General features: G+C 43.8%; 2 protein-coding genes across 12 annotated transcripts in view; one reads left to right on the top strand and one right to left on the bottom strand.

The window, feature by feature from the left end:
* Window positions 1–1,744: 1,744 nt before the first annotated feature.
* ERG28 (ergosterol biosynthesis 28 homolog) lies at window positions 1,745–4,270 on the bottom strand. The gene is made up of 4 exons (XM_027672033.1): window positions 4,050–4,270; window positions 3,780–3,870; window positions 2,432–2,550; window positions 1,745–2,262 (listed from the first exon to the last, which is right to left on the bottom strand). Exons 1-4 carry the CDS (start codon window positions 4,180–4,182, stop codon window positions 2,183–2,185), a joined length of 423 nt encoding a protein of 140 aa, XP_027527834.1. The 5' UTR covers window positions 4,183–4,270; the 3' UTR covers window positions 1,745–2,182.
* Window positions 4,271–4,443: 173 nt separating this feature from the next.
* TTLL5 (tubulin tyrosine ligase like 5) overlaps window positions 4,444–25,036 on the top strand; it is a 135,582-nt gene continuing 114,989 nt past the window's right edge. For 8 of the 11 annotated variants that reach the window (XR_003532346.1, XR_003532347.1, XM_027671953.1 and 5 more), the window contains exons 1-9: window positions 4,444–4,555; window positions 5,094–5,263; window positions 8,914–9,023; window positions 10,854–10,936; window positions 11,735–11,841; window positions 12,375–12,505; window positions 13,044–13,126; window positions 15,105–15,174; window positions 15,468–15,552. Coding sequence is in view for 9 of the 11 variants with exons in the window: in XM_027671953.1 (XP_027527754.1) it covers window positions 5,181–5,263; window positions 8,914–9,023; window positions 10,854–10,936; window positions 11,735–11,841; window positions 12,375–12,505; window positions 13,044–13,126; window positions 15,105–15,174; window positions 15,468–15,552 (752 nt within the window). In the remaining 2 variants the exon portion in view is untranslated. Of the gene's footprint in view, window positions 4,556–4,630; window positions 4,651–5,093; window positions 5,264–8,913; window positions 9,024–9,695; window positions 9,847–10,853; window positions 10,937–11,734; window positions 11,842–12,374; window positions 12,506–13,043; window positions 13,127–15,104; window positions 15,175–15,467; window positions 15,553–25,036 lie in introns of those variants that run through there. The other 3 variants (XM_027671960.1, XM_027671991.1, XM_027671997.1) reach the window with 3 other exon arrangements.

Genomic DNA, 25,036 nt, shown 5'->3' on the forward strand with positions numbered 1-25,036 from the left:
GTATGCTTGGAAAAAGCACATGTGCTGAGAAAAGCCACAATACCGGGCTAGCCCTGAGCACATGAGGGTGGCACGTTGCTTGTGGCTGTGCCTCCTCTCACAGGCAAACTGGGACATGAAATGCAGAAGCTGGACCACACTTTGTGAGTAGACCTGGAAGAGCTTTCAGCTGGCTCTCGGGAAGAGGGATTGCTCTGCCTCGGTGCCTGTGATCCTCTGTGTTGCACAGGTGATGGTGGAGGCCTCAGTACATCACCAGCAAGTGAAAAGGAGTGCATCAGCCACTGCCAGCTCTGTTTTTATTATTTGGCTTTCCCAGATGAAGCACTCTTAGTCTGGATAAACCTCTGCTCAGAATTCACTGGGGTTGGCCTGATGTCCCTATATATTAGGAGTAATTGAGAGATACCAATATGCCTCCTTCTACCTGGGGCAAGACTAGTTCTGCAACCTAAGCCTAGCTCATCACTACATTAGTAACAGAAGTGAGTCAAACCACAAGTTTGACTGTCTTCCATCTTAATAAAAAAGTGCCTTTTGCATATTTCAACAGTACATAAAAACTTTTGTGAAGTGTTATATTAAGAAAACTAGCCAAGGCTGTGTTGCTCTTCACAGCCATAGAGAGGGGTATGATGGGAATCCAGATTTGCCCCAGTGTAGAAGCTGCCCTCTTACCAGCATTTGTGTCTTATAGACACTACCCATCTGTATGCTGTTTATCTTCTAAACATAAATGCAGATCCTTACATCACTTCTCCTTCATTTGCAGCATCCCACTCCTGGTGGAGACATCAAGTGTCCTTATACTCCTTAAATCACGCAGTTATTAATTTATCATTTGAGGGAGGGGACAAAAACTGCACTGAGGTGGAACAGTTAAAAATACTCCTCTCTGACATACCATTTTTGACAAAATATTTTTTGGGTGAAATTATAACAGTCTTTTGATACATTGCATTTTGATACAGCCTGAGTTCAAGAAGTGTTTGGACAATGCTATCAGGCATATGGTGTGATTCTTGGGGTGTCCTGCCCAAGGCCAGGTGTTCGACTTGATGATCCTGATACGTCCCTTCCAATTCAGCATATTCTGTGATTAAAGTCCTATCTTTGGTAGTTTGGGATTGAGGATGGAGGTTTAGAATGATTTTAAATAGAAGTTTTAATGTAAAAACATTGGAAGCGTACAATGAAACCTGACAGATTCATATTAAATATTTGAAACAATCTACATGTAGCTCTTTTAATAGGCTGAAATGTTTTGCAGAATGGAAAAATAATTTTTCTGCCCAGTGCTACTGCTGTGCTCTTTTCTTCCCTTCTGTGTTTTTCCTCTCTTTCTTCTGCATGTGAATTGTCTTCCCAGCTAGGAGTTCCTGCTGGTTCTTGCCTACTTTCTGTGTGCAGCCCACTGTTTTGGTCATTATTTTGTCTAGGTCTAAGCAACCTGTTCCTGTTTTCTCCATCTTCTACAGTTATAGTTCACTACACAGGTAGTTCAGTCCTTGCTCACAGATGCATACAGTTCAAATTTGCTATCACCAGCATGCTGCGGAAGGGAGAGCTGCAACAACCCTCTTCACGTGTGTGATGTGAGCAGTCAGACCTGGAACTTTGTGGGAAGGAGTCAGGCAAAGGTAGGTTTGCTGTAAAGAGAGATGATGTATCCTGCAACATACAGTAGAAGCTGCTGTCGGCTCTGATCCTCTACCCACTTCTGTGTAGCAGAGAGACAAACTGCTGCAGTTTTCTGTCATTTATTAGAAATGGCCCCTGATGAACACACACATGCAAGTTACACAGCAGTGCCAGGGGTAGCACCTATTCTCTCTTTCTGCTCCAAAGTGTTCATCGAATCCTGGATAGCCCTGCACCTTCTCCCTACAGTTACACTGGGAGAGAAGTCCTTAGTGCACTGGGCACACCTGAGACTTTGCCCTGACTCCAGGGAGTCAGTCATCAAGTGCCCCCCACAAGCTTGACACAAACTCCTCTGGGTCTTTGACATCAGTCAGTTGAAATGTTGCCTGGACAAGAAAAAAAGACTTGGTAATGAACAGTGATTGACAGAGTCCAACACTGATCCACCACTGGGACTGGTGTCCTGGAGAAGTTCAGGACAGTGGAAGTCTGGCAGTGAAGACCGGGGATTACGCTGACCTATACAGAGCCCTCATCTTCAGTTTTTCTTCTTGTTTTGTGATAGTGCTTCTACCTCCAGGTACTGCAGCCCAATCAGCATCCCCATAATAGAGAAACCTGTGATGGAGATACAGGATGAGTTGTGTAGAAAATGCTGGACAAGAGATGAAGCATTCTCTCCCACAATCCCATCCCTGCCCGTAGCCTGTAGCTGAATGGGGAGTTTTTCTGGGGGATCATAGCTCCAAGGAGAGTTTGTGGGGGGAGGATACAGAGCAATACTTACTTGCTACCATGAGGGGTGCCATAACTCCAATAGTCAAGGCTGCAGTGTGGTAAATGAAGACCTCGGAGAGGAAGTGAGCAAGGGCCAAAAAGAAGGTAAAGAGCGTGATGTGATAAAGGCTGTTGGAGAGCAGAAGAAAGCAGGTTATCATATCATACTATGGGCATGAGTATGGCTGCGTGGAAAAGAGGCAAACCTGCATGCTGTCCCCTCTGCCGTCACTGTCAGCACAGAGAACACTTGGTCCCTTGCCTAGCGAGGTGCAAAAACTCCCTGGGCAACAGCAGAGGGGAGAATGGGGTCAAATGTTCAATGGTGCATTGAAAGTCACAGGCATTATCTGGCCTGAAGGCAGGTGAAGAGCGGAGAGCAAGAATAGGGCACTAGTGAAGTGAGAAGTATGTGCAACCATAAAATGAGGGTGGGAACAGGGTGAGCAGAGAACTGGGGTGACAGGACTTGGCTGACTCCAGGCTGCATCACCAACATGTCTTCCCACCTGTGCTCTGCTATGCTCTAGGGCCCACAGCTGATGAAAGGGAGCAGGTCCAAGAGATGCAAGATCAAATCCCTCAAAGGAACAACCGACTTAATGGTATTTGGCATTGCCACCACGCCCTAAAAACACATAATTGAATCCCTGCACCTCCCTACCTCAGACAAGCCTAGGCAATCCAAGGATGTGCTGCCAGGTGAACAGTGACTTCTGCTGTGGAGCTGAGGGAAGCAGCGACAAAAGAGTGTGTTCTAGCAACTCCAGTAAAGGCTTTGCCTAGCACAGACCCTGAGTCAGCCTGCTTGGAAATCCCTCTCAGAAACGTTTCTGTTAGCAGAGAGAGAAATGGCCTGCCTCCCACCTCAGCACCAGGCTGCACCTCAGGCCTTGTCCTCCGCCCCAGATAAGAGTGTAGGGAAGAAGGCAGTGGGTTAAGGCCACTGCAAGGGGGCGCCTCAACCTGCCACAGTCCTCAGCTGAGCTGTCATAGTACAAAAAGTATTGAGCATCAGCATTAGCAATTGCTTCATCAACAGAACAGAAACATCATCAGAAAATGCTTTCAAGCTGGAGCTCAGAAACTTGTGAGAGTAAGAAGCTCTCAGATCTACCGATTTCTGCCTGAGCTAAGAACAGAAATCAAATGCACAGGCTGTCCCCACAGAGGCAGAAGGGAGCAGCTGCCATCACACAAATCCTGCACTGCTGTTTGAGCTTTTTCAGGGGAAGGCTGTCAACGCTACAGGACGTTCGGGAATAGCTTCTGATTTCCCACCTCTTCCGCGCTGCCCTCTAAGCTAACTGCTCAGGCTGTGACTAGTAAGCAAACCAATCGGGCGTTGCTTTACGTACGTCCTGTTGCGGATGTCAATGGCGCAAAGGCAGCGGATCACAGACGACAGCAGAGTCCAGACGCCGAAGGTCCGAGCCTGGAGCCCGTTCACTGCGCAAAGGAAAGAAGGAGCGCATGGAAACCACGCATGGCCCCGCCTGTCACCCCCACTCCTGCCGGCGCGGCGCAGTAGGCGGCTCCCGGGCCCCACAGGTGGGACCGGAGGAGAGCCCAAAGCCCATGGCTGGAAGGAGAGCTCCAGGCGCCGGGGCAGCCGGCGCGACCCTTACCGAGGCCGGGGCTGGCGGTGTACAGCTTCTCCGAGAGGAAGCCGTGATCGCGGAAGCTCTGCAGGGTGTTCCCGGCGGCGATGACGGATACCATGACGAGCCAGCTGCGCAGCACGTTCAGGAACCGGCTCATCCTCCCGCGGCTCGGACGCGGCTCAGACTCGGCCCGTTACCGACGGCGCTCCCGCAGCGCCCCGCGCGCGACACCGCCCGGCACTGCGATTGGCCGCTGCGCTCCGCTCCACGCGCGCGCCACGTGACGTAAGGGTCACCCCCGCCAATCGGATCTCTCGTAGCGAGGGAGGTGGCCCCACCTCCATCCCGGGCCCGGCCCCGCCCCCCTCGCGGAAGGAGGCAGGGGGGCGGTGAGCGCGCCTGCGCAGTGCGGCGACGGGGGGCGCCTGCGCGCCGGGGCGGGGCCGCCGCCCGTCGGTTGTTGTAGTAACGGGGAAGCGGCGGGAGGGGCCGGGGCTGTTGGGTGTGTCCGGTCCGGCCGCGCGGGGCAGGTACAGCGAGCGCAGCGGCTTGCTGCCGGGCGGGTCCCCGTCGTTCTTGCTGCTTCTGGGGTCGCCGGAGGTCGCCGTGCTCGGCCTGGCGCGGGGTAGGCCGGGCCGCAGCCGCCTCTGGGGCCGGAGGGCCGCTCCTGGGCCGGTGGAGGCGTTACGGTGTCCGGCTGGCCCCGGGCGGAGGGGTGGTCTCGGCGGGCGTTTCCCGTTGGGCCGGGCCGGTCTGGCGCGGGTCTGCGGCCAGAGGCAGGGCAGGGCAGGGCAAGGCAGGGACGGGACAGGACAGGACGGGACGGGACAGGACGGGACGGGACGGGACGTGCTTCACCACTACGCGCTCTAGGCGCTCTCACGGGCAGCTGGGGAGTAATCTGTTAGACGGTGATGCTTCTTCATATGTTCTCCTGGCTAGGAGGTGATTTACAGCCTGTAATACGCTCGCTGATTGTCCTGTGAGAAATATGTACTGGTAGGAGGTGGGAGTTATCTCGTTTCTCTCGCTGCCCTGCTCAGCTGTGCTTTTAATTCTTTTTTGCAGGTGACCACTCTTGCAAGAGCCCTTGAATCTCCAGGAAGGAGTTTTGGAGGTTACTGAGACTGGGCTGTATGAAAACTCCCAGAGGAAATGCCAGTTGGGATGGCTAAAGATCTGGAGGAAACTGGCTCATCCTCAGAGGAGGAGGAGGAAGATGCTATAGATGGACTGGAGTAAGTAGGGAAAACCCCTTTGAACTGTTTTATGTGTCTGTGCTTCCTGCGGGATTTGTACTAATCTGAAAAGGCAGATGCATTTCTTACCCTCCTACCTATAAAGCGGATGATGGTTGGTTTGGGCCTCAAACCTTTAGGCAGGCTGTCTACATTTGCAGCCTAAAAGACCACTATATTCACCAGGGTTGGACGTACAGCTTTTCCTTGGCTGCTCTGAAGTCTGCAGTTTCATTGATTTCTTTCTGTTATGTTTGTAAGCTGGGAACTATTTTGATTATGTCCTTTTTTATTGTTTTGTTTTGGTTTAGCTTTACTGCTGCAGAAAATAGAAATCTGTACAGTAGAATGGTATACAATGTTTTATGTCCTTTTAAGAAACTGTCTTGTGAGAACTCAACTGCTAGAGTTCATGTTACTTACTAGTATAAGTAATTATGTTTGTTCCAGCTTTGTTTAGTAACCTCTTTTATCTTTGCTTATGAAGAAGTTGCTCCCTTATTCTTTGCCAGAGTGGCATCCCTTTTCTCTTTCATCTGTAACATGTCCTGTTAGTTTTCTTTTGGGTGCACGTTGTGCCTGAGTGCCCAGTTGCAAACTGCAGCAACTTAAGGCATTTAGAGGAATTTCAGTTCATACCAAGTGGTTGACTTGGACTTGCTAGATCCTCATGGCTGGAAGGGTCCAGAACTGACTTCACCTAGAATGTAACTTCAAAAGTGTGTCTGCATCAAGTGGCCAAGGGTTATGCTAGAAATGAATGACTGTCAGTGGGAGGATTGAGCCTTGCTACAAATCCTCAGGACAGGCTTAATATAAACTCCTGTCCTTTTGCCTCAGCTCATTTCCCACTTACATAAGGCTCTGGCTTGTAGTGTAAATTCTGGAAGCTTCTTGGGTCCCTTCCAGTCTTAACAGCTAATTACACCCTAGTAGTAGGTTTTGGGGTCTTTTTAACTATATTTTAGAGGTAGTGGAAGCACATGGGAGTGCTATGAAGTTAATTTGTCTGGGTGATAATGGTAATAACTTGGTTAAGAGACCAAGGCTACATTTAAGAGCCCTTGTCCTAGCTCTAGGAAGAGGTGGGGTGGAGATGCACCACCACCATCGGAAAATTGCCCTTTTATCTCTGTTCATGTGTTTTAAGTGTTGGAAGTGTTTTGTCTTCTCTAGGTTCTCCAAACCTTTCGCAGACAATGGTCTTGCACATTATTTAGACAAATGCTTCTGTGTATCTCTGCCAGTCTTTGTATTTCTTCTTGTTAGTGTAGATAAAGATGTCTCTCCAACCCCTCAGCCTCTGGTTTTTTGTTAACTTTTTCTTAATCTCCTTGTGCAGTGAATAATAAGCAGCCTATTTTATTTGCTTAGGGAGGTTGACAGGTTTCCTTTGGGTTATCTTAGAATTTCATGTGACAGGTCTTAATTTCTTTGATGTGTTCTTAATTCCTCTGAGGAGACGATAGTTCCCAATGCTGTCTTGTTTGTTTTGCACAGAACTGATGACCGTATCCCAGAGCCTGTGGCTTGAGTGGCGGACTGGGGACGTTGTTCTTGAATTCTGGACTTGTGTTCCACTGTATCTGACAGGAATTAAAAGGGAAGAACACACAAGTTTATCCATTGTGTTGAGCCAAGCTTGTTCTAGTCTCTCAAACTCTGCATTAGTGCCTTTCTGTGCACTTCAGAGTCCAGGATTACAACCGGGCAGACTGCACTGATTTGCAGTTCTGAAATTGGAGGCTGAAACCTGCATTGCAAGGGCCGGTTGTGTGGATACCAGCAATTGTGGTTTATCCTGAATTATAGATGCTGTTTTCAGGCTATACATTTAGAGAACTGTAGCTATGAAAGCTCATGAGATTTCTCCCAAATTATACTCAGTAAAATAAATACGAATTAAACAGAACTCAGGCTGGCAAGAACAACCCAAAAAGAGGGTGATCTGGAAGATTCCCTTTATAGCTGAGTACCAAGGATGCTGTATTGAGTTTGCATGGCCAGGTTAGCTGGGGAGCTACAGGGTGGCTTCTGTGGGAAGCTGCTGGAAGCTTCTTCCATGTCTGACAGAGCCATTGCCAGCCAGCTCCAAGATGGACCTGGTGCTGGCCAAGGCTGAGCCCATCAGTGATGGTAGTAGTGCCTCTGTGATAACAGAGAAAAAGTTATTGTGCAGAGGTAATTGTGCTCAGAGAAGAGTGAGAATATGTGAGAGGAACAGCTCTGCAGGCACTAAGGTCAGTGAAGAAAGAGGGGGAGGAGGTGCTTCAGGCACTGGAGCAGAGATTCCCCTGCAGCCTATGGTGAAGACTGCAGTGTGGCAGGCTGTCATTGGAGGAGACCCACACCAGAGCAGGTGGATGCCCAAAAGAAAGTTGTGACCCTGTGGAAGGCTTGTGCTGGAATAGGCTCCTGGGAGGGACCTGTGGACTCTTGGAGAGAGGAGCCCATGCTGGAGCAGGTTTACTGACAGGACTTGTGACTCCGTGCAACCCTGCGCTGGAGCAGCCTGTTTTTGAAGGACTGCACCTTGTGGAAAGGGATCTATGCTGGAGCAGTTCATGAAGAACTGTAGCCTGTGGGAAGGACTCACTGGAGAAGTTTTTGGAGGACTACCTCCTGTGGGAGGGACTCCATGTTGGAGCAGGGTATGGACTCCTCTCCCTGAGCAGCGGCAGAAACAATGTGTGATGAACTGACTGTAACCCCCATTCACTGTCTCCCTTTGCCACTGTGGGGAAGGAAGTAGAGAATTGTGAATGAAGTTAAGCCTGGGAAGGGGGGAGGATGGTGAGGAAGGTGTTTTTAAGATTTGTTTTACTTCTCATTATCCTGCTCTGATTTTGATTGGTAGTAAGGTCAGCTAATTTCCCCAGATTGAGTCTGTTTTGCCTATGATGGTAATTGGTGAGTGATCTCTCCATGCCCTTCTCTCTACTCATGAGCCTGTCATTATATTTTTTCCTCACCTGCCCAGTTGCAGAGGGAAGTGATAGAGTGGCTTTGGTGGGTACCTGGTATCCAGCTAGGGTGGGACCTGGAACCACTACAGATGCCTAGTGTGTGTGTGGGTATGCAAGTCAGCACAGGCAGGGCTTGGGAGCAACCATGAAATCATGGCTGAAGTGCAGAGAGTAAATTTATTTTCGTTACCTTGCTAACTGGGATCCCCAAAGCAGCACCTGGGCAGAGGCACGCAAGCAGGGATACAGGCACTGTGGAGCTTGGTCCTTGCTAGAGAGTCACTTGAAGCTGCTGTTCACACCTGTTTTTCAGGGTTTCTTGCAGATGTAGCTTACCACCATGCTTTGACCTTTCCCACAGCAGGACAGGAATTTCAGGTGTGTTCAGTAGGGTGCCTTGAAGTCTATTAGATCCTGTGTTATCTGACCACAGATGTCCTACTAGTCAAACACACAAGGATAGACAACAATTAGAATGTTACATGTATTTTTCCACATCCAAGCTGCAAGTCACTTAGCTGTGTTTACAATCCTCCTCACCATCCTTCCGTTATTTTACATGGTGTATTTGCTTGTGTCCTGCCCAAAGGGGCAGGTATGGAGAACTGCTGTGTCCTCACTGTAAGTAACTGCTGCATGTATGAGGCTCAGCAGTTGCTTATACTGACTATCTTGTCATTTCAGGGATCATCCATGTATCAAGTGGACCGGTGGTGGCTGCAGGCGGATCCCCGTCTTGGTATTTCATGCTGAAGCCATTCTGACCAAGGACAGCTACCTCCGCCTCATTGGAGGTGGGTGTTACTATGTGGCAGGTTTTGGCCTGAAGCATGAGGTGAAAGTCTCTTCTCTTTGTGGTAGGAAGGAAACTGCAATCCTCTCTTGTCTCTGAGCACTGAGATGTTCAGAAATGCTTGATTTACTGGTGAATGTGTATAATGTTTTTGGATTGTGGCAAGTGTCTGTATTTGTCCCTCCATTGGTTCTTGATGTGTTGTGAGTCGGAACTGTCTGCTTGCAACTTGAACGTGGAGGCTATGCTAGAATTTAGAACCAGAAAATAAGTTCACTATAGCTAAGAACTTTAAAATCAGTCATTGCAGTGAGTTTTGAGGGGATTTCACTGGGAAATAAGGCAGCCAGCCCCGCAGTTGTATGAACAGTAATAAGCTGTAGTAACAGATCTGTGCATCTACAGCCTCACAAGTGAGAGAAGGCCATAAGCAAAATGATTGCTGGCAGCACTTGAATTGGGAGACCAAACCTGTCTTGTGTCAAATAAGGGAGAGCCTCTAAATAAGAGGCTAGCTTGTTAAAAACAATCACTTTGGATTGAGAGAGTTAGTACTTTTGGGTGTGTACAGCTGGATGCTCATTCTGGATGTGCTGAGTTGGAGACAACCTTAAAATCTTCTTTCCGTGAAGGTGCTGACACTTCTTTCCTCTCTTGCTTCTTCCTTTCTTAGGTAATTGATGCCTTCATTTCTAATATGCTATCCAAGCAGAAATGCTTCTGGCTCACTGGGGTAAGGGGTGGAGAAGGTGATTTATATGTGGAAACTCCTGATCCTTTTCATGTGAGTTAAAAACATACTTGGATGGTGGCAGAAGCCGATGGTAATTGTAACTTGTATTCTAACTGGAGTGTGGGGTCTCTTCTGCTTTTTCTCAAGTGGTTTAACAAGTCTACTGCTGAATAGTGCAACTCATTAAGTTTCCTTTTGCTTTGTCTGGTCCCAGATTATGATACTTCTTACTCTTTTGACTTATTTTTGTTGATAGAACATATTTCCTGAGGTTTAATCTAATCTTCACCTTTTTATTCTCAGTTTGAACCAATTTTTAAAGTGCCTTTTTGAGTCATTCTAGCATTGCAATTTCTGTCTCTTCTCTCTTGGAACTTTTATGGATTGCCACATTCTTTTATATGACAACTGGCCTCTAGTCTTACCCCTTGCTTTCAATTTACCTTATACCTCCAGTACAGTTTATTGCTTTTGTTTTTATGACTTTCTACTTGGGTATTGATTTTATCTTTTTATCTCCTTGTCCTATTTACTTTATATCCTGATACATTTTGCAGTTATTTGTTGGAAGATCAATACAGGTGGATGAGGTGTAAAAAAAAATTCAGTGTTTTGTTTTGGGTTGTGGTGATCTAGAAGGTGATCATATAAGCTAGCCGTGTCAATAAGAAGCATAAGGCATGGTTACTTCTAGCTAGAAATACTGATCTTGAATAGAGAAGACAGAGCTAAAATCATGTTTGGAGTGTTATAGAGCAATCTATAAATCCCTGTTATAATGCAGGGATTTTTAAAAAAATACTCCGTGTATTTGTTAGGATGTCCTGTGCTTTATTTTGATACGATAGGGTTCAGTGGTGCAACTGTTTTATAACTAAGGATTGATGTAAGTTAGTTCAATGGCATCATTGGAGTTAATGCTCCAAGAGATGGATAGGCATTTCCTATTACCCTTTCTCTGTGATGTGCTGTTACTCTCTGTGAATTAAATGCGATGGTACTATGCTGAGTCCTTTTCTCTTCTTTGGTAGCATGAGTAACTTTGGTTTATTATTTTAGGTGTAGACTCTAATATCATGTCTCTTTGACTCTTAACAGAGCGCTACCACATGTCCTACAAGATAGTGCGAACAGACAGCCGGCTGGTTCGAAGCATTCTGACTGCCCATGGATTCCATGAGGTGAGTACCATGAACTTCTCATGTTATGTGCTGGGCTGGGAGGTGGTGATGATGATGATATTCTGGGGGTTTTTTGTGTTTTGTTGTTTGTGGGTTGGCTTTTTTTTTCCACTCTGCAGGGTTAGAACCAGGAAGCTGCTGTGGACCCCCTTGAGGATTTTTTTTTTTTTTTAAAAGTACTCTGACGGTCAGACTGAAAATATGTCATGATTCTGCACTCTCAAAGGAGTACTCTTTAGTCTTAAGCCTGCAAAATTAGGGAAAAAGGGATGATGAAGTTTGGTAATGTGTTTTTAATCTTTTTGCTTTTAAAGTCTCATCTCATACCCTTGGAAAGATCTGAAGGAATTAATCTCTCAGCCTTGACAAGCTCACAGAAGTATTGGTGTAGAGTTTCACATTTCTCTTCTATCACCTATCTTTCTCTAAAAAGTCTTCTGTATGCAGCTAATGACAGTTTGAGACTTGTGTTTAGGGTAGGTTTTTTTCTGAATAACACCGGGTTAAGGAATTGGTTTCACAAGTTTCCTGAAGAGATATAAAACGCTTCAAAAATTGGGTTTAAATAGTTTATGAAAAGAACAAACTCACAAGTTTGTTTAGAAAAATATGACATGGTTATTTCCCAGGATGGAAATAGCTTACGGCAGGAGTTTGGCTGGAGTTACCCTTATATTAGAGATGCGTAGAGGAGATTGTGTTAAAATAGAACTACTTTGGTCTCATAGACCTAAGGACCAGTGCTGTTGCTTTTCATTAGTTCTGTGTTTTTGTGTGTGTGTTTATGTTGCTTTTTAGGTTCACCCTAATAGCAGTGATTATAATCTCATGTGGACAGGATCACACTTGAAGCCCTATTTGCTGCGTTCCCTTACAGATATTCAGAAAGTCAATCATTTCCCTAGGTAAGGCCTTGATATCATGTTTTGCTGAATATCTCCGTGATGATTTGCAAAACTTTGAATATAGATACCTTAAAAAATAGAGTATACATGATAACGTCCCAACATACTGGGCCTGTGCCACATGCTGTCTTCATTCTAAATGGTCTTTGGGGTTTTGGGGAGACAGTGTTTGAGTTGAAGTGCTTGTCTGTAGCCCAAATATTGGATTTATTGGATTTTTAATTTTATTTTCTTTATTTGATGGTGTAAGTAAAGTATTTGGGACTTTGGGTTTTCAGTTACAGATAGTCACATGTCCCATTTTAAGGTTTGCAACCAACATTCCAACAGTTTGCTGTGTTTCAGTCTGTCTTGGGAGTTTCAAGAAGTGCTACAAATGATATTAATACAGCGATAGGACAGTAAAACTCATGAGTAGCTGCAGTTAGGGTTTAGACAACCTATGGGGCTACAGGTACTTTAATATCTAGGATAAAGAGTTGCTGTAATGTTGTGGAAAAAAATAGATACAGTCTCTTTTTTTGCGTCTTCAGGTCGTATGAACTGACACGAAAGGACAGACTGTACAGGAATGTCACTCGTATGCAGCTGGCTCATGGATTCAAGACATTCCATATCTTACCTCAGACCTTTATCCTCCCGACAGAGTACCAGGACTTCTGCAGTAAGTGAATGGCTGGTCATGCCCAAACCTAAAGCAAAATAACTGGGTGGGGGAAAGGGAATTACTTTTAATATCCTAGCCTTTTGATTATGCCAGCGTTTAAGGTGACAAAATTAAAGAAAACTGGAAAGACAGTGGAAAAAGCCCACATGATTTCTTTTGCTGTTTGCTCTGTGCCTGTGTAAGTCCTCAAGAAGCTGATGTGGGCCAAAGGCTCCAAAATCGAGCTTTATGTGCACAGGGTTGTTGATGATCAACTTCACAATATCCTTGACTAATGTCTGGGAGAACTGAAGAGAGAAGTGCCAAAAGGAGGCATAGGGCTTAGGAATGAATCTATCAGAGCAGCAGGAAGGACTTCAGGGAGAGGCTGTAATAATTGCAGTGGGTCGCAAGAGGTAAAATAAGACATCAAAAAAGCAGACTTTAATCTCCTTCTGGAGTTCTCTTTACTGTAGGCAACATTCTTGATTCTTGTTTCTCTGCAAATAAGCAAAATGGAAGATATTTCAGACTTGTGCTGTTTTCCTTTAACCAGATACCTATTCTAAGGACAGAGGACCATGGATAGTGAAGCCCGTGGCCTCTTCCAGGGGTCGAGGTGTCTACCTGATAAACAATGTAAGTGTTCAGCAAAAGGAATACTCTTCAGTAACGCTGTGTTCAAAACTGTTGGCTTCCAGGCCAACATAACCAGACACTGTCCCTACTCTGAATTTCAACCATATGTTGGTGAGGAGTTCAACAGCCCTGAGCAGCTGGCAAAGCCTACCTGGACCTGTGCTCTGTAACCAAAAGCAATCTATTTCTTTGTATGCTATGCTTATCTTGCAATCTACCTTCAAGACTTAGCTTATTAGGAGTAAGTTTATACTCCCTCAGAGAGTTTGGGAAGCTGTGCTGCTTCATGCTCTCCTTGTGGCTGACAGTAGGCTGGCCTTGGGAAGATTTCTAGAACTCTCCTTAGTTGTTTCCCTGTGTGACCTGAACAGTCCTCAAACAGACCCCTTGTCTCCCTCTTTCCCATGAAAAAGACTAGTTAAAAGGAAAAGAAGTATATCAATCTTAAAGCTGTTATCTAAAGGCCAGTGTGCCCTTCCTGAGGTGTAATGAGGGTAGTTCTTTGAACTCAATATGCTGGTTATATTGTCTTCTACTCTTGTTGGGCTTTGCAGGGAGTTAGGTTGTCATAGGTAACAAACACATCTGAAAAGGAGCCAAATACACGAGGGGATTCCAATAAATATTCTCAGCAGTGAAACTGACTGTTGAGTCATTTTTTTTTTTTTCCCACTCATTCGAACCCCCTTAGCCTTCCCTGCACTGAAGGGGTCATGCTGCCTCATCTGTTCTCTACTTGGATCATTTCCCATAAAATAAGGGAGCAATTTGCCAAGTGTATGAGGTAAGTATTTCCAGAGCCGCACTCAGTTTTTTTCTTTGCTTGAAAGGGAGGAATGAGCTCAGGCTCATATGGCAGTTCACCATGACCTGGGGAAAAGACCCTTCTGGGACCAATATCCCTTTGTGTATCTCTGTGCCAGAAACACTTCAGCTAGTTTAGCCCACAAGCCAGTTTCCTTCAGTGTGATGCCATTAAAGGAGTGTCTTCTAGAATCTCATCATGAAAGTTTTTAAAAGCAACAGCGGCCCTCCACTAACAAGATAACAAACCTTTGCATTTCTCTGATCCATAATAGAACAGGATGTCACTTTTGTGTAATGTGCTGAGGGAAGTTTAGCTTGTTCCTCACACTGTATAAATGCACTTTATATGCTTAGGTTTCCTGCTCGTGATGCTGGTGTTGTGGCTGAACACATGCAAAATTGGATAAAGGCAGAATCATGTGGTTATCTTGGCTCTATTGCAAACTGAAGGCAAAACGTACAAGAAATTGTTTATACGACTAGTTAAAACTGGTCCCAAGAGAGGCTTGCATACAGCAAAAAGTAAAAGCCTTTTCAACAGATCCCATGACATTGCAATGTATATTTGTCATAGTTAGAGCTTTCTGTTCTGAGCCTAAAGGGTAGCTTCTTCCTGGCACAGGAGCCCTGAACTGAGCCTCAGTAGACGGTATTCACTCATGTAGGCAAGAAGGTTGGATATCAGCCCAGGATTTGTTATAAAGGCGGAGTCATTTTCTTCACTTGTGACTTCCTTACCAACTGTAGCTACACGCTCCTTCCAGTGTCTTCTAAACCCCTCCTTTATGTGTTTGGTTAACCCTTGAGGAGCAAACAGAATAACATTCACTTCTTAGATATGTCTTTTTTCCTGCTTATTTTACATCATTGCCACGTGACTGCTAAATCTGTATTCTACTCTAAGGAACATTACACTGGAAGATTCAATGGGCGGGTTTTTTTGGCAACGTAATCATTCCCAGTCTTCTGATTATGATCTAATTACCTTAAATATGTTGTGACTGTTAAGTTTTTTCATTTTGTTTTTATTTCTTCCCTCCCCAGACATAGTGATTGGTACAGGGTGGCTTTAGGAGGGCAAGGCTGGAAAGAATGATGGGTTTGATCTAGTTGTCATCTTATTCCTTAAGCCTCCTGTTTTTTCACTTTTGAATTCTCTGTTCCTCTGCAGCCAAGCCAGATTGTTGTGGAAGACAACATCCTGGTTTCTCGTTACATCAACAACCCCCTGCTCATAGATGGTGAGTGTGCTTAGGAATTGCTTTTCTCTCTTTCCCCAACTTGCATCTGAGCATCTCTTCAACGTTTACAGTAATTTAGTTGAATAACTGAGTGGTCTAGCTTCGATTAGTACCAGAAAAATGTAACTAGAGAATTCATTAAAACCTGAAAGCTTTTCAACTGGGAAAGCTTCAGGCACCTATGTCAGCAGCAGATAATGGTCTATTACTCTCAGGGTCTGTTGAAATTCCTCAACTGGATATGATGTCTGAAAGATATTTGCAGTCACTGATTCTTGACAACTGTATTTCAGATTTCAAATTCGATGTGCGCCTCTATGTTCTGGTTACATCCTACGATCCGCTTGTCATCTATCTCTATGAGGAAGGATTGGCCAGGTAGGGGACGATTATTCTATTTCAGTGTACCTGCACTTGATGATCCAGACATGTCTTGGCTTGCCTCTGTGCCCCTGAAACAATAGTAAATGAGGGAAATGCCAGTTAGGGAATTCTGCAGAGTTTATATATATGATACTTCATCATGCCATTTCCCATCAGTTTTCTTTATATAGATTATTAGATCTTGAGTGAGGAATTTTATTACATATGTAATAAATAAAGCAAGTTTTCAACTCTTAAGGGTTGAATGGCCAAACACGTCATCATTGGCATGTTCATTCTCAAAGTTGGATTCTTCTTGAAACTTCTTTTGATTATTGGTGCCTTTGTGCCCCTTCTCCATTCTCCAAGATGAAAGGAATCCAGACTTTCTCAAATTTATCTTAAAAAAGAAGAGCAGTCAGAGAACTGTTGATGGCTGTATTGGTGATTGTGTTAATACTTTAAACTACTCTTCTGAATACTAAGTCAGTATTTGTATTTTCTGCAGTATCCAGTAAGTGGGTTTAGACTACTTCAGTGGTTTTACTCTGCAAGATACTAATTTTCCTCTGCATGTAATTCATGAAAGATACCAAAAATTCTCCAGGAAGAGTACTTATCTACCAAAAGGACCTGTTTCTCTTCATCACAGAAGTTTAGCTAAATATTTATAGAATCATAGGATATGCTGATTTGGAAGGTACCCATTGGGACCATTGAGCCTGGCTCCTGACCCCGTGTAGGACACCCCAAGAATCGCACCATGTGCCTGAGAGCACTGTACAAATGCTTCTTGAGCTCAGACAGGCTTGGTGCTGAAACTAATAAATTTGAAGCAATCACCCCTCTGAATTTCCAACAGATTAGAATTTCAACTATAGTGATGTTAGAGAAAAGAGCACCGTAGGACTGTCTTCTGCAACAGTTCTAAGTAATGCTGTATCTGTCTTATAAGCACATATGATGTATTCAGAATGAATATCTCTAGGGTTTGTGCCTGCTGTGGTTCTGACTTGGGTAGATACTCAATCCAAATTATCTTTATCCAAAGTAGATAATGAATCCCAAAGAAATTATTAATAATGATCCCACAAGAAATATCGCCCTTTAAATAGATGAATACCCTTCAGGTGTGTTGCGATGTGCCTCTGCCTTCAAAGATAATGTGAAGAGATTGTTTCCCTAAAGGAAGGCAGAACAGAGAAGCTCATCTTCATCAGTGGAAAGCTTCACAACTATATTCACTCTAGAAAGGGAGCCTTAAGCGTATGTGGCATGCAAGACTTTTCTCTTGGGAATTGGCAATTAAATTGTTAATTGCTAATATTGCATGTTTTTGGAAAGTGGAGAGGGGAAAAAAAAGTTTTTGCCAGGATATTCTCAGAATGGACAGTGCGTAGCAGGCCTTCAAAATGAGATTTGCACCATCGTTAATGTCGTAAAGATGGTTCTGCTGATCTTGTTGTAACAAAGGAGTTTACTTCTGGAAGAATCCATCTGTATAAGCACAAGTGTTGTACTCTGAGGATAAGTGTGCATTTTTATCTCTGACAGTAGAGTAACATGTTTTTCTTGGGGTGGGGAAGGAGGAAGTGTAAATGGGGATGTGTATGGTTTGGGATGTGGGTTTTTTGTTTGTTTGTTTTTGTTTTAACAATTCCGGTCCAATATTAGAGGTCTGGGGAAGGAAATGAGGAAGGAAATAAGTATATTCTTCTTGCTGAACTACACTGATTAGGCAGTTATAGTGCCTTAAGACACAATCATCAAATTATTTAAGTGGAAAGGGAAGTCTGGAGTTTTTTAGTCCAATCTCCTTCTTAGGACCTTCAAAGTTTGGGCACATGCTCTGCGGCCTTATACCATAAAGTTTTTAATATCTTCCAAGAATGGAGTTTCTGTAGTTTTCCTGACAACCTGTTTCAACATTTGATCATTCACACTATGTCTGTGTTTTTTATATCTAACCAGAATTTCCCTTGTTGCAGTTTGACTGTTGCCTCTTGTCCTTCTGCTATGCACCTTTCAGAAAAGTCTGGCTTTGTTTTTATACCCATGCATTGAGGAGTTGAACACAACAGTTAGATCTGTTCTTAGGGGAGGTTTAGGTTGGATATTAGGAAAAGGTTCTTCACCCAGAGGGTGGTTTAGCACTGGAACAGACTTCCCAGGGAAGTGGTCACAGCACCAAGCCTGCCAGAGTTCAAGAAGCATTTGGACAACACTTTCAGGTACATGGTGTGAGTCTTTGGGCTGTCCTGTGTGAGACCAGGCATTGGGTTTTGATGATCCTTGTGAGCCCCTTCCAACTCAGGATATTCTATGATTCTGTGATAATTTGTGAGCCAGAGTCTGTGCTTGATAACCTGGAGGCTGTCTGGCTGAATTCCTTTGTTCTTTTGACAGTCAGAGTATTCAATTCTAGAGCTTGAAACAGTGTTGTAGTCAACCCTGAGCAATTAACTTAAACTTTCTTTCTGGGTATCCATCCGGAAGCATCAGTCTCAAAAATTTTGGACTCTCCATCTTGCTAAGATCCCATGTGGCAGTAATACTTGCAAATCACTTTTCAGCATTCTGAAATCTTGAACAGTTTAAATTCCATTTGTTTAAATGATAATCAAATCTGAAGCACATGGTGTTGACATACAAGGGAAGTGGAACAGGACACCACAGTATTACTAATGATAGTTATCCTTTCCTTCAAATTGCATCCCATCTTACAGCTCTCTCTGTGAGAGATGGTAGATGAAGACTGAATGGGGTATTAGATATCTTAATATGTTCTGTGGTATAAGTCAACTCTACCAGTACAACTGGGAAACTGGTGTAGAGGAAATAATGAGATGTTATCTTTCTTCTAAGGTCCTGACTCTGGAGAGTAGCTCTAGTTATGTTACTAAACTTCAACTGCCCGCTGAGCAATTTCAACTGAAGTGTCAATTACAGCAAAAGCCTTGTAGTTGACTGGTTTCACATGATAGGTATAAGCTTATTGCAACCAGTATCTTTAATTACTCTTAAGCTTTTCCCATCTTCCGTTACTGTGGAGTTGATGTGTTCGTGCAGCAAGTGCTGTCCAAGCTCTCTTTGGAGGACAATATTCAAGGTGAGCAGAGGTTGACAAAACACTAGGTGGGCTGTTCTGTATGGCCTCCAGATGGCACTAGTGATCTTTATCTTTAGCCATTCGGATTTTCCCCATGCTCTGGATTTGCAGATTCAGTTGATGATAGTTAAGGAACCTGGAGCTACTGGATTATGGCTTCCTATTTAGCCTTTTTGCGTTCCATTTGACTGCAAGTTAAGTGCTGGGAGAGACCCTTTTATTGCTCACATGTAATGCTTTGGTTTAAAGCTGGGACAAAACTTTAGTTGTGCATGGAGAGGAAATGTTTTAACCTTGGAGTGGAAGCTGTTCTTAATTCTTTGTTTAAGAAAAAAACTTACACTGTTTAAGAGTAGAAGTAATTTGTAGCAGAGAATTGGGAGGTAATATCAGGATCTGGAGTCAAAGGTGATATTGAAGCAATCTAAGGTGAAAATCACCAGCAGAACAAAGGAATCTGGTTTTGCAACCTCTGCTAGTGCTTTTGGTGCACTGTGGTGACTTCCATGTTTTGAGTTTGCTTTCTGAAGGCAGGTAGTCTCTGAACTGTAGTAAGGGTGACCTTCTCGGTTGTTCTCTTAATTTTTTTTTTTCTTTTTTCTTAGTCTGTCTGAAAGGTCGTGTTCCCCTCCAGTGTTATGCTTTGCATACTCCAAGAGGAACCTGACTGTTTCAGTAAAGTTGGTGACCTTATCAGAAAAGGAGTGCTATCAGAAAACAATAAGATGTACTCATCTTTAAAAGGAACAGACTTGGTATAACACACATTCGTGATGTTTGACTAGATACTTCCTTAGGCCTAGTTTCTTTTGGCACAGCTAGATGTGTCATGACATGATCTAGAGTGGAATTTGAGGCTTCAGAGCTGAGGAGAAGTAAGGGATTATGGATCCAACATTTGTACCTTGTATTTCATTTTCCATGTGGAAGAGTGAGAAAAGTTTCCTCTGAAGGAGATGGGAAGGATAGGTACCCAGATGTGTATAACAATTCAGCTTTTCTTGTGGCACTGGGTGACTTAAGATCCTCCTGTTGGATTGAAAAATGTGTTGAACACTTTTCTAGTACATAAAAAAAAAAGTAGACAAAATGTGCTGCTGTTCAATTGGCAGATATTTAGTAACTTTCCACTGGAAAGGACAAATATAATCTAGATTGGTCGTCTGTGATTCACAGCCTGGAGAATTGTACCTGGGACCTTTGCATTGAAGGTATAGGTTTGGAAAATGAAATGGTCATGGCAAGCTTGGTCCAGATTTGCCTGAAGGTGTAATTCAGTCATCTGGTCATACGTGCATCTAGGTAGTTTTATTTATTTGAGACTTCCAAAACAGGTGATTTCAATAAATATATTGCATAGCTTTTGTATCCTATTTTGAATAAGAGGTACATTGTTAATAAACTGCAGACTTAATTATAAACTTTGACATGCTTTTGAAGGTGACTCACCAAGCCCAGTTATGGGGAGTCCCAAGGCAGCTCTTAGAGCCAGCTGCTTAATTGGTGGATTATGCTCTTTTTTGGAGGAGCGTTCATGCAGGTAGAGAATAAGAAGCCTGACTTGTGCCTGAAGTACACCTGAAGAGAACATAGGGACAGGAATAGCTTGTGCTGTTTGTGAGCCTTCCCTGTTTGGTCAGCTCTCTCTCCTGTCTAACTTCCCTTCCTTCTGTGTACTTCGTTATGGGACAGAAAGGAGCTTGGTGGACCTGTCTTGCTTGGTACCTGCAGGCATAATGGGGGCTTGACACTTAGTGTGGGGAATTCATAGTGAAATGGCTCCTTGTTTGGAGGGGACTTCTCTGTAGTCTACTTTTTTTGCTAAACTACCTTGTTTAGGCAGCCCTATTTCTGAGCTTGAATAGCTGCAAGGGTCCTAGCCCAGCAGGAACTTCTCATTCAGATTTACACTGAATCTGAAAAATAGATTAGAGGAAAAAAAAAAGCAAAACTGAGCTGAAAACCAAATGTTCTTGCAAAGGGCCCAAGGAGCAGCAGACTGGGGAGATTTTCCAGAGGAACACGAGAGTTCACTCTGGGGTTAGACAGCAACTGCAACCAGCTGCCGTGCTGCCACCTGAGCTCACACCACTCAGCCTTGTGGCACTCCCTCCTTCGGTAGCCTGGCTTCCCTCCTTCAGTGGCCTGGCTTCCTAATTAACACTGGCCTCTCTGGGCTATTTGCCTTTTTTGTGCTGGATTCTTGTGGTTTCCAAAGAATTCAGGTGTTCACTTTGAGCCAAGGAATTCACATTGCCTCACAGGCTGCACTTAGGCCAGAGCTGGCCAAGCTGGCTGCAGTAGCCCCATCCCCCTTGCAGTAACCCCTGCCCAACAGGCCTCTGCTCCTTAGGGAGTGTAACTGATTTCTGCATGGACACCTGGGATTGGGCTACAACCACTTCAGTAGACATTGCCTTGCACAGAAGCTGTGGAGCAGTGTTACTCACTGGACTTTGGGCCAGTGAATAGTGCATCGAGCCAGGATGTTGCTTTCTTAGTTTTTAATTAAGATCTATCTGTATATGACTCTTAATAGAAATTTACTGCTTACACAGATACCTGTTACCTGATACATGTTTTTTACCTTGAATTTTCTAAATTATATTTAAGTCATGACCTTGTTAAATCTGATTCCCATGGTAGATAGCTAGGCACTTGTCTGTGGCATAGGATGTGATTCTTGTACAAGAGTTTAATTTTGAACAATGTACTCTTGTTGAGCATGATCAAAACTGCTCTTCTAGTTGAAAGAGTTGTTTAAAAAAAAGTGGAAAAATGGCTCCTTGAGCCATATTTGTGTATCTTGTAGAGATATAATTATAGTACTGACCTAGCATATCCAGTAAAAAGATGTGTGCCTTGTCAGCTCCAGCAACCTGTCTTCTTGATGTCATGTTTTAGGAAATTCTGAAGGAAAGGTCGCTAAACACTAACTAGCAAATTATTTTTTTATCTCTTCCATAGACCCCACCTCATCTTTCATTCCTCAAATTATTCCTTCTCTCCCACCATTCTCTGAGTCTTTGAGTAGTGGACTGGTTTACCCAGGCATAACTGGGTGTATATTATATATGTGTATGTATGTGTATATATATATGTGTATAACTACATGACCCTACTGTTGTGCTTAACAGACAGGGTACTAAAAATCATAAAGGCTGGTCAACTCTTAGTGACAGTCTGAACTAGAGAATGTTTAACACTGAATCACAGAGTGGCTGAGGTTGGAAGGGATCTGAACCAACCCCTTGCTCAATCAGGGCCACCTAGGTCTGGTTGCTCAGAACCAATGTGCAGATGGCTTTTGAATATCTCCAAGGAGGGAGACACCACAACCTCTCTGGGAAACCTGTACCATGCTTTGTCACCCTCATGGTATTTCCTTACGCTGTATAGGTTCAAAATCCTGCTATGGCAATGCATAAGTTGGAAACATGCCATATTTGTTGTGAAAAGATAAACAGGAAAAAAAAGTCTTTTCTTTTCCTGTTCCTGTAGACATGTGCTTAAACTGCTCCTGGATCTTGCTCTTTAACATAGAACTGTTTGAATAATTTTATTCAGCTTTGGTTAGAGAAACTCTGCCACTCTTTGGTGTCACCAAAACTTCTTTTTATGTTTAGTAATTCCCTTACAAGCTTTAGTTTCTGTTCATACTCAGTTGCTAGCTGATGTATCAGATGGATGCTGTGAAAGATACTAATGTTGGAGATTTGGAGATAAGGGGATTGTGAATGGTCTTCAGACTTCCTTTTTCCATCCTGTACTGTAAGGGAATTGGGTTCCCTAAACAAAGTGGCTGCTAATAGACTAACAGGGAAGCTAAAGTCTGATGTGTGTGGGGGGGACATGAGGGACTGGGAAAGTGACTCCAAGCATAAATTTTGAGGAGCATGCTTGTAGAAACACTACACTGACACTTTCCAGGGCATTTATGCAGGAACTCTGTGTGCAGTCATGGAAAAGTTTATAATTTTTGTAGCACTTGTTTGAGAGAAAAGGGATTAACTACTCTTTCCTTCTTCCCACTCTGGGATCTTTTATCTTCTCCTTCTCCTCCTTTTCCAGGCCCTGACTAGATGCCTCAACTAAGCATTACATAGCTACCAAGCTTCATGTAAAACCATGTAACATCTTCTGTAAATATTTAATGATCCAGTTTACATGTTTTCAAAATTACGTGCGAAACATTGTCTTTTGGTCAATTAATTTCCTGAACTAATGCTGGAGATAAGGCAAAGAGTGGTGTACAATCCCTCAGGTAATGTCCTGCCTGAAACTGTGACAGTAAAAGGGTAGGTTCTTTGGGTTAAGGCAGTGTGTGGTGTGGATTAGGGCCAAAGTTTTGTGGGGTGGATTTGGGGATTTTCCAGTGTGAGCTTTGAAGTGTTTTGTAGTTTGCTAGGTGAGCAGGGAAAAAGCTTGCATGTCACTTGTGGAGTAGATGGTTTATTGAAGGTGGAGCTTAAGCTTGTTTATTAGGCTTATAATGAACTCTTACAAGAAGGGGAAGGAGAGCAGTAACCTGTCAGTATCTGAATACCAAAGGTGACACTGAAGCATGACAGGGAGGCAGAGAGCAGGGATATCTCTAGGTAATATACTGTTAGTCTGGAGGTTGAGAGTGGTTCTGGAGTCTGAAGAAATTAATAAGGATTTCTCCCTTGATTTACTTTTTGTGCTACCCTGGCTGCCTGCTGCTATTACTGCCACCCTTCTGATTGCTCTGTCTCCCTCTCCAAGAGAAAGTACAACTAGAGGGAAGGCAAATGTGCTATCGTTGAAGGTGAGCTCTGTAGCAGTGTGTAGTTCCTGATATAGAGAATTGGTTGTTGTCTTCATCCAAGCTGACATATGCCAGTGTGACTTGGCTGTGACCAGCTGAGACGTGGGGAGGTGTATCAGAACAATGAAAAGTATGAGTGTCACTTCTCTATTCTAAGTTTTGAATTCAGAAGTGAAGGGCATCTCTTCTATCCTGCTGGGGAGCGAAGCTGCAGTGAAAGGGAGAGAGGCTGCCAGGACTATTCACACAATATGATTGCTGCTACTTCTGCCTGGGAGACTGTATTACTGACAGCAGTTTGTGTGGAAACTGAACAGTGCACAGTCAACCTCAGTTTAACCTTTCCTATTTCCAGCTGTAGTTTTGGGGTAGAAGCTCTCCTACAATATTTCTACTTAGAGGCTTTTGGAATCTAATCTCTTGTATGTTGTGTTAATACATGTCCTTTAATTTTCTTAACTTATCCATTTCCTCATATTTTAAAAGGACAAGATTCATTACAAGGGGAGGATCTTTGAGCAGTAAGGCCAGGTAAACAAGTTAATGAAAATGAATATCATGTTGTTCAGTTTAGACAGTGAATGCAAGCAGTATATAACAACAGGACATGGGAAGGTGCTTCCTGTGTTCTTGCTGCTGTAAGCTGTATTATCTGAGTTATACATATCACAGAGATGAACCAGGTTAATATCGTGATAGGGGCCATTCCTCTTGCGTCCTATACCTGTTTCTTCTGCACATTCTCTAAGTACATTGGCAGGTTAAAGAAAGTTCAGTGATTCAACTTTGAAAACTGGTGGTTAGAACTTGCATTATGGAGAAAGCAAATCTGAATTCAGGCCAAAACAGAGTTGATACCCTTCTGATGGCGGATATAGAACAGACATCCATTCCTTTCTTGGCTACCTGCATAACATTTCATGTTGTTAACAGTAAGGTTTTCTGGTTTAGGTGAAGTGGGGTCAGAAGAATGCAGTGAAGTGGCAGAAAACCTTCCTGTCTAATAGTGGAAAACTTCTCCTTTTCCTGATTTTTTTTTTCACTTGACAAGTCCTACAGGAAAATTCTTTGTAAGAATTAAAAGCAATATGAATCCGGTTGTTGAACCATTCAGCTCACGCACGTTATCAACAGTGCCTGTTAAGTGTGTTTGGGTCTGTGCATTGCAAGGCCTATGGAGTAGTCCAGAACTTGGGCAGGAACAGATCACAGTGGGGGAAGATGACAGTTGCTTGAAGCAGAGCAAGAAGAGATGGTATTAGTAAGCAGAAGATAGTGTTTAAAAGAGTTTAATTTGATAAAATAGACTCTTTTGGCTGAAGATCTGCCTCCACGTGTGGACAATCCAGCCTCTGGTTTAAGAGTACTCTTGGATTCCTGGCTAATTGCAGGCTCCCACATAGCAGCATCCACGAGTAATGCTTTGGCTCAAAACAGTCCTATCCTGGCAGATGATGATCTGGACTCACTTACTTGTGCCTTCATCACTTTGGCTGGATTAAAGCAATATGAGACACCTGGGCATTGAAGCCTTTAGTGTTTATGAAAATAGCTCATGCAGAAATTGCAGCATGTGCTTGTGGTAAATTTCGTTACTGGGA

The sequence above is a fragment of the Neopelma chrysocephalum genome, unplaced genomic scaffold (genome assembly GCF_003984885.1).
Source record: "Neopelma chrysocephalum unplaced genomic scaffold, ASM398488v2 Primary Assembly neopelma1_24, whole genome shotgun sequence".
Taxonomy (NCBI): domain Eukaryota; kingdom Metazoa; phylum Chordata; class Aves; order Passeriformes; family Pipridae; genus Neopelma; species Neopelma chrysocephalum.

Excerpts from the sequence above, each read along its gene's own strand:
- ERG28 (XM_027672033.1), bottom strand. The coding sequence starts at position 4,182 with ATGAGCCGGTTCCTGAACGTGCTGCGCAGCTGGCTCGTCATGGTATCC. Across the intron at positions 2,551-3,779 it reads ATTGACATCCGCAACAGGAC|CCTTTATCACATCACGCTCT; the intron begins GTACGTAAAGCA and ends GCTCTCCAACAG. Across the intron at positions 2,263-2,431 it reads GGCACCCCTCATGGTAGCAA|GTTTCTCTATTATGGGGATG; the intron begins GTAAGTATTGCT and ends TCTCCATCACAG.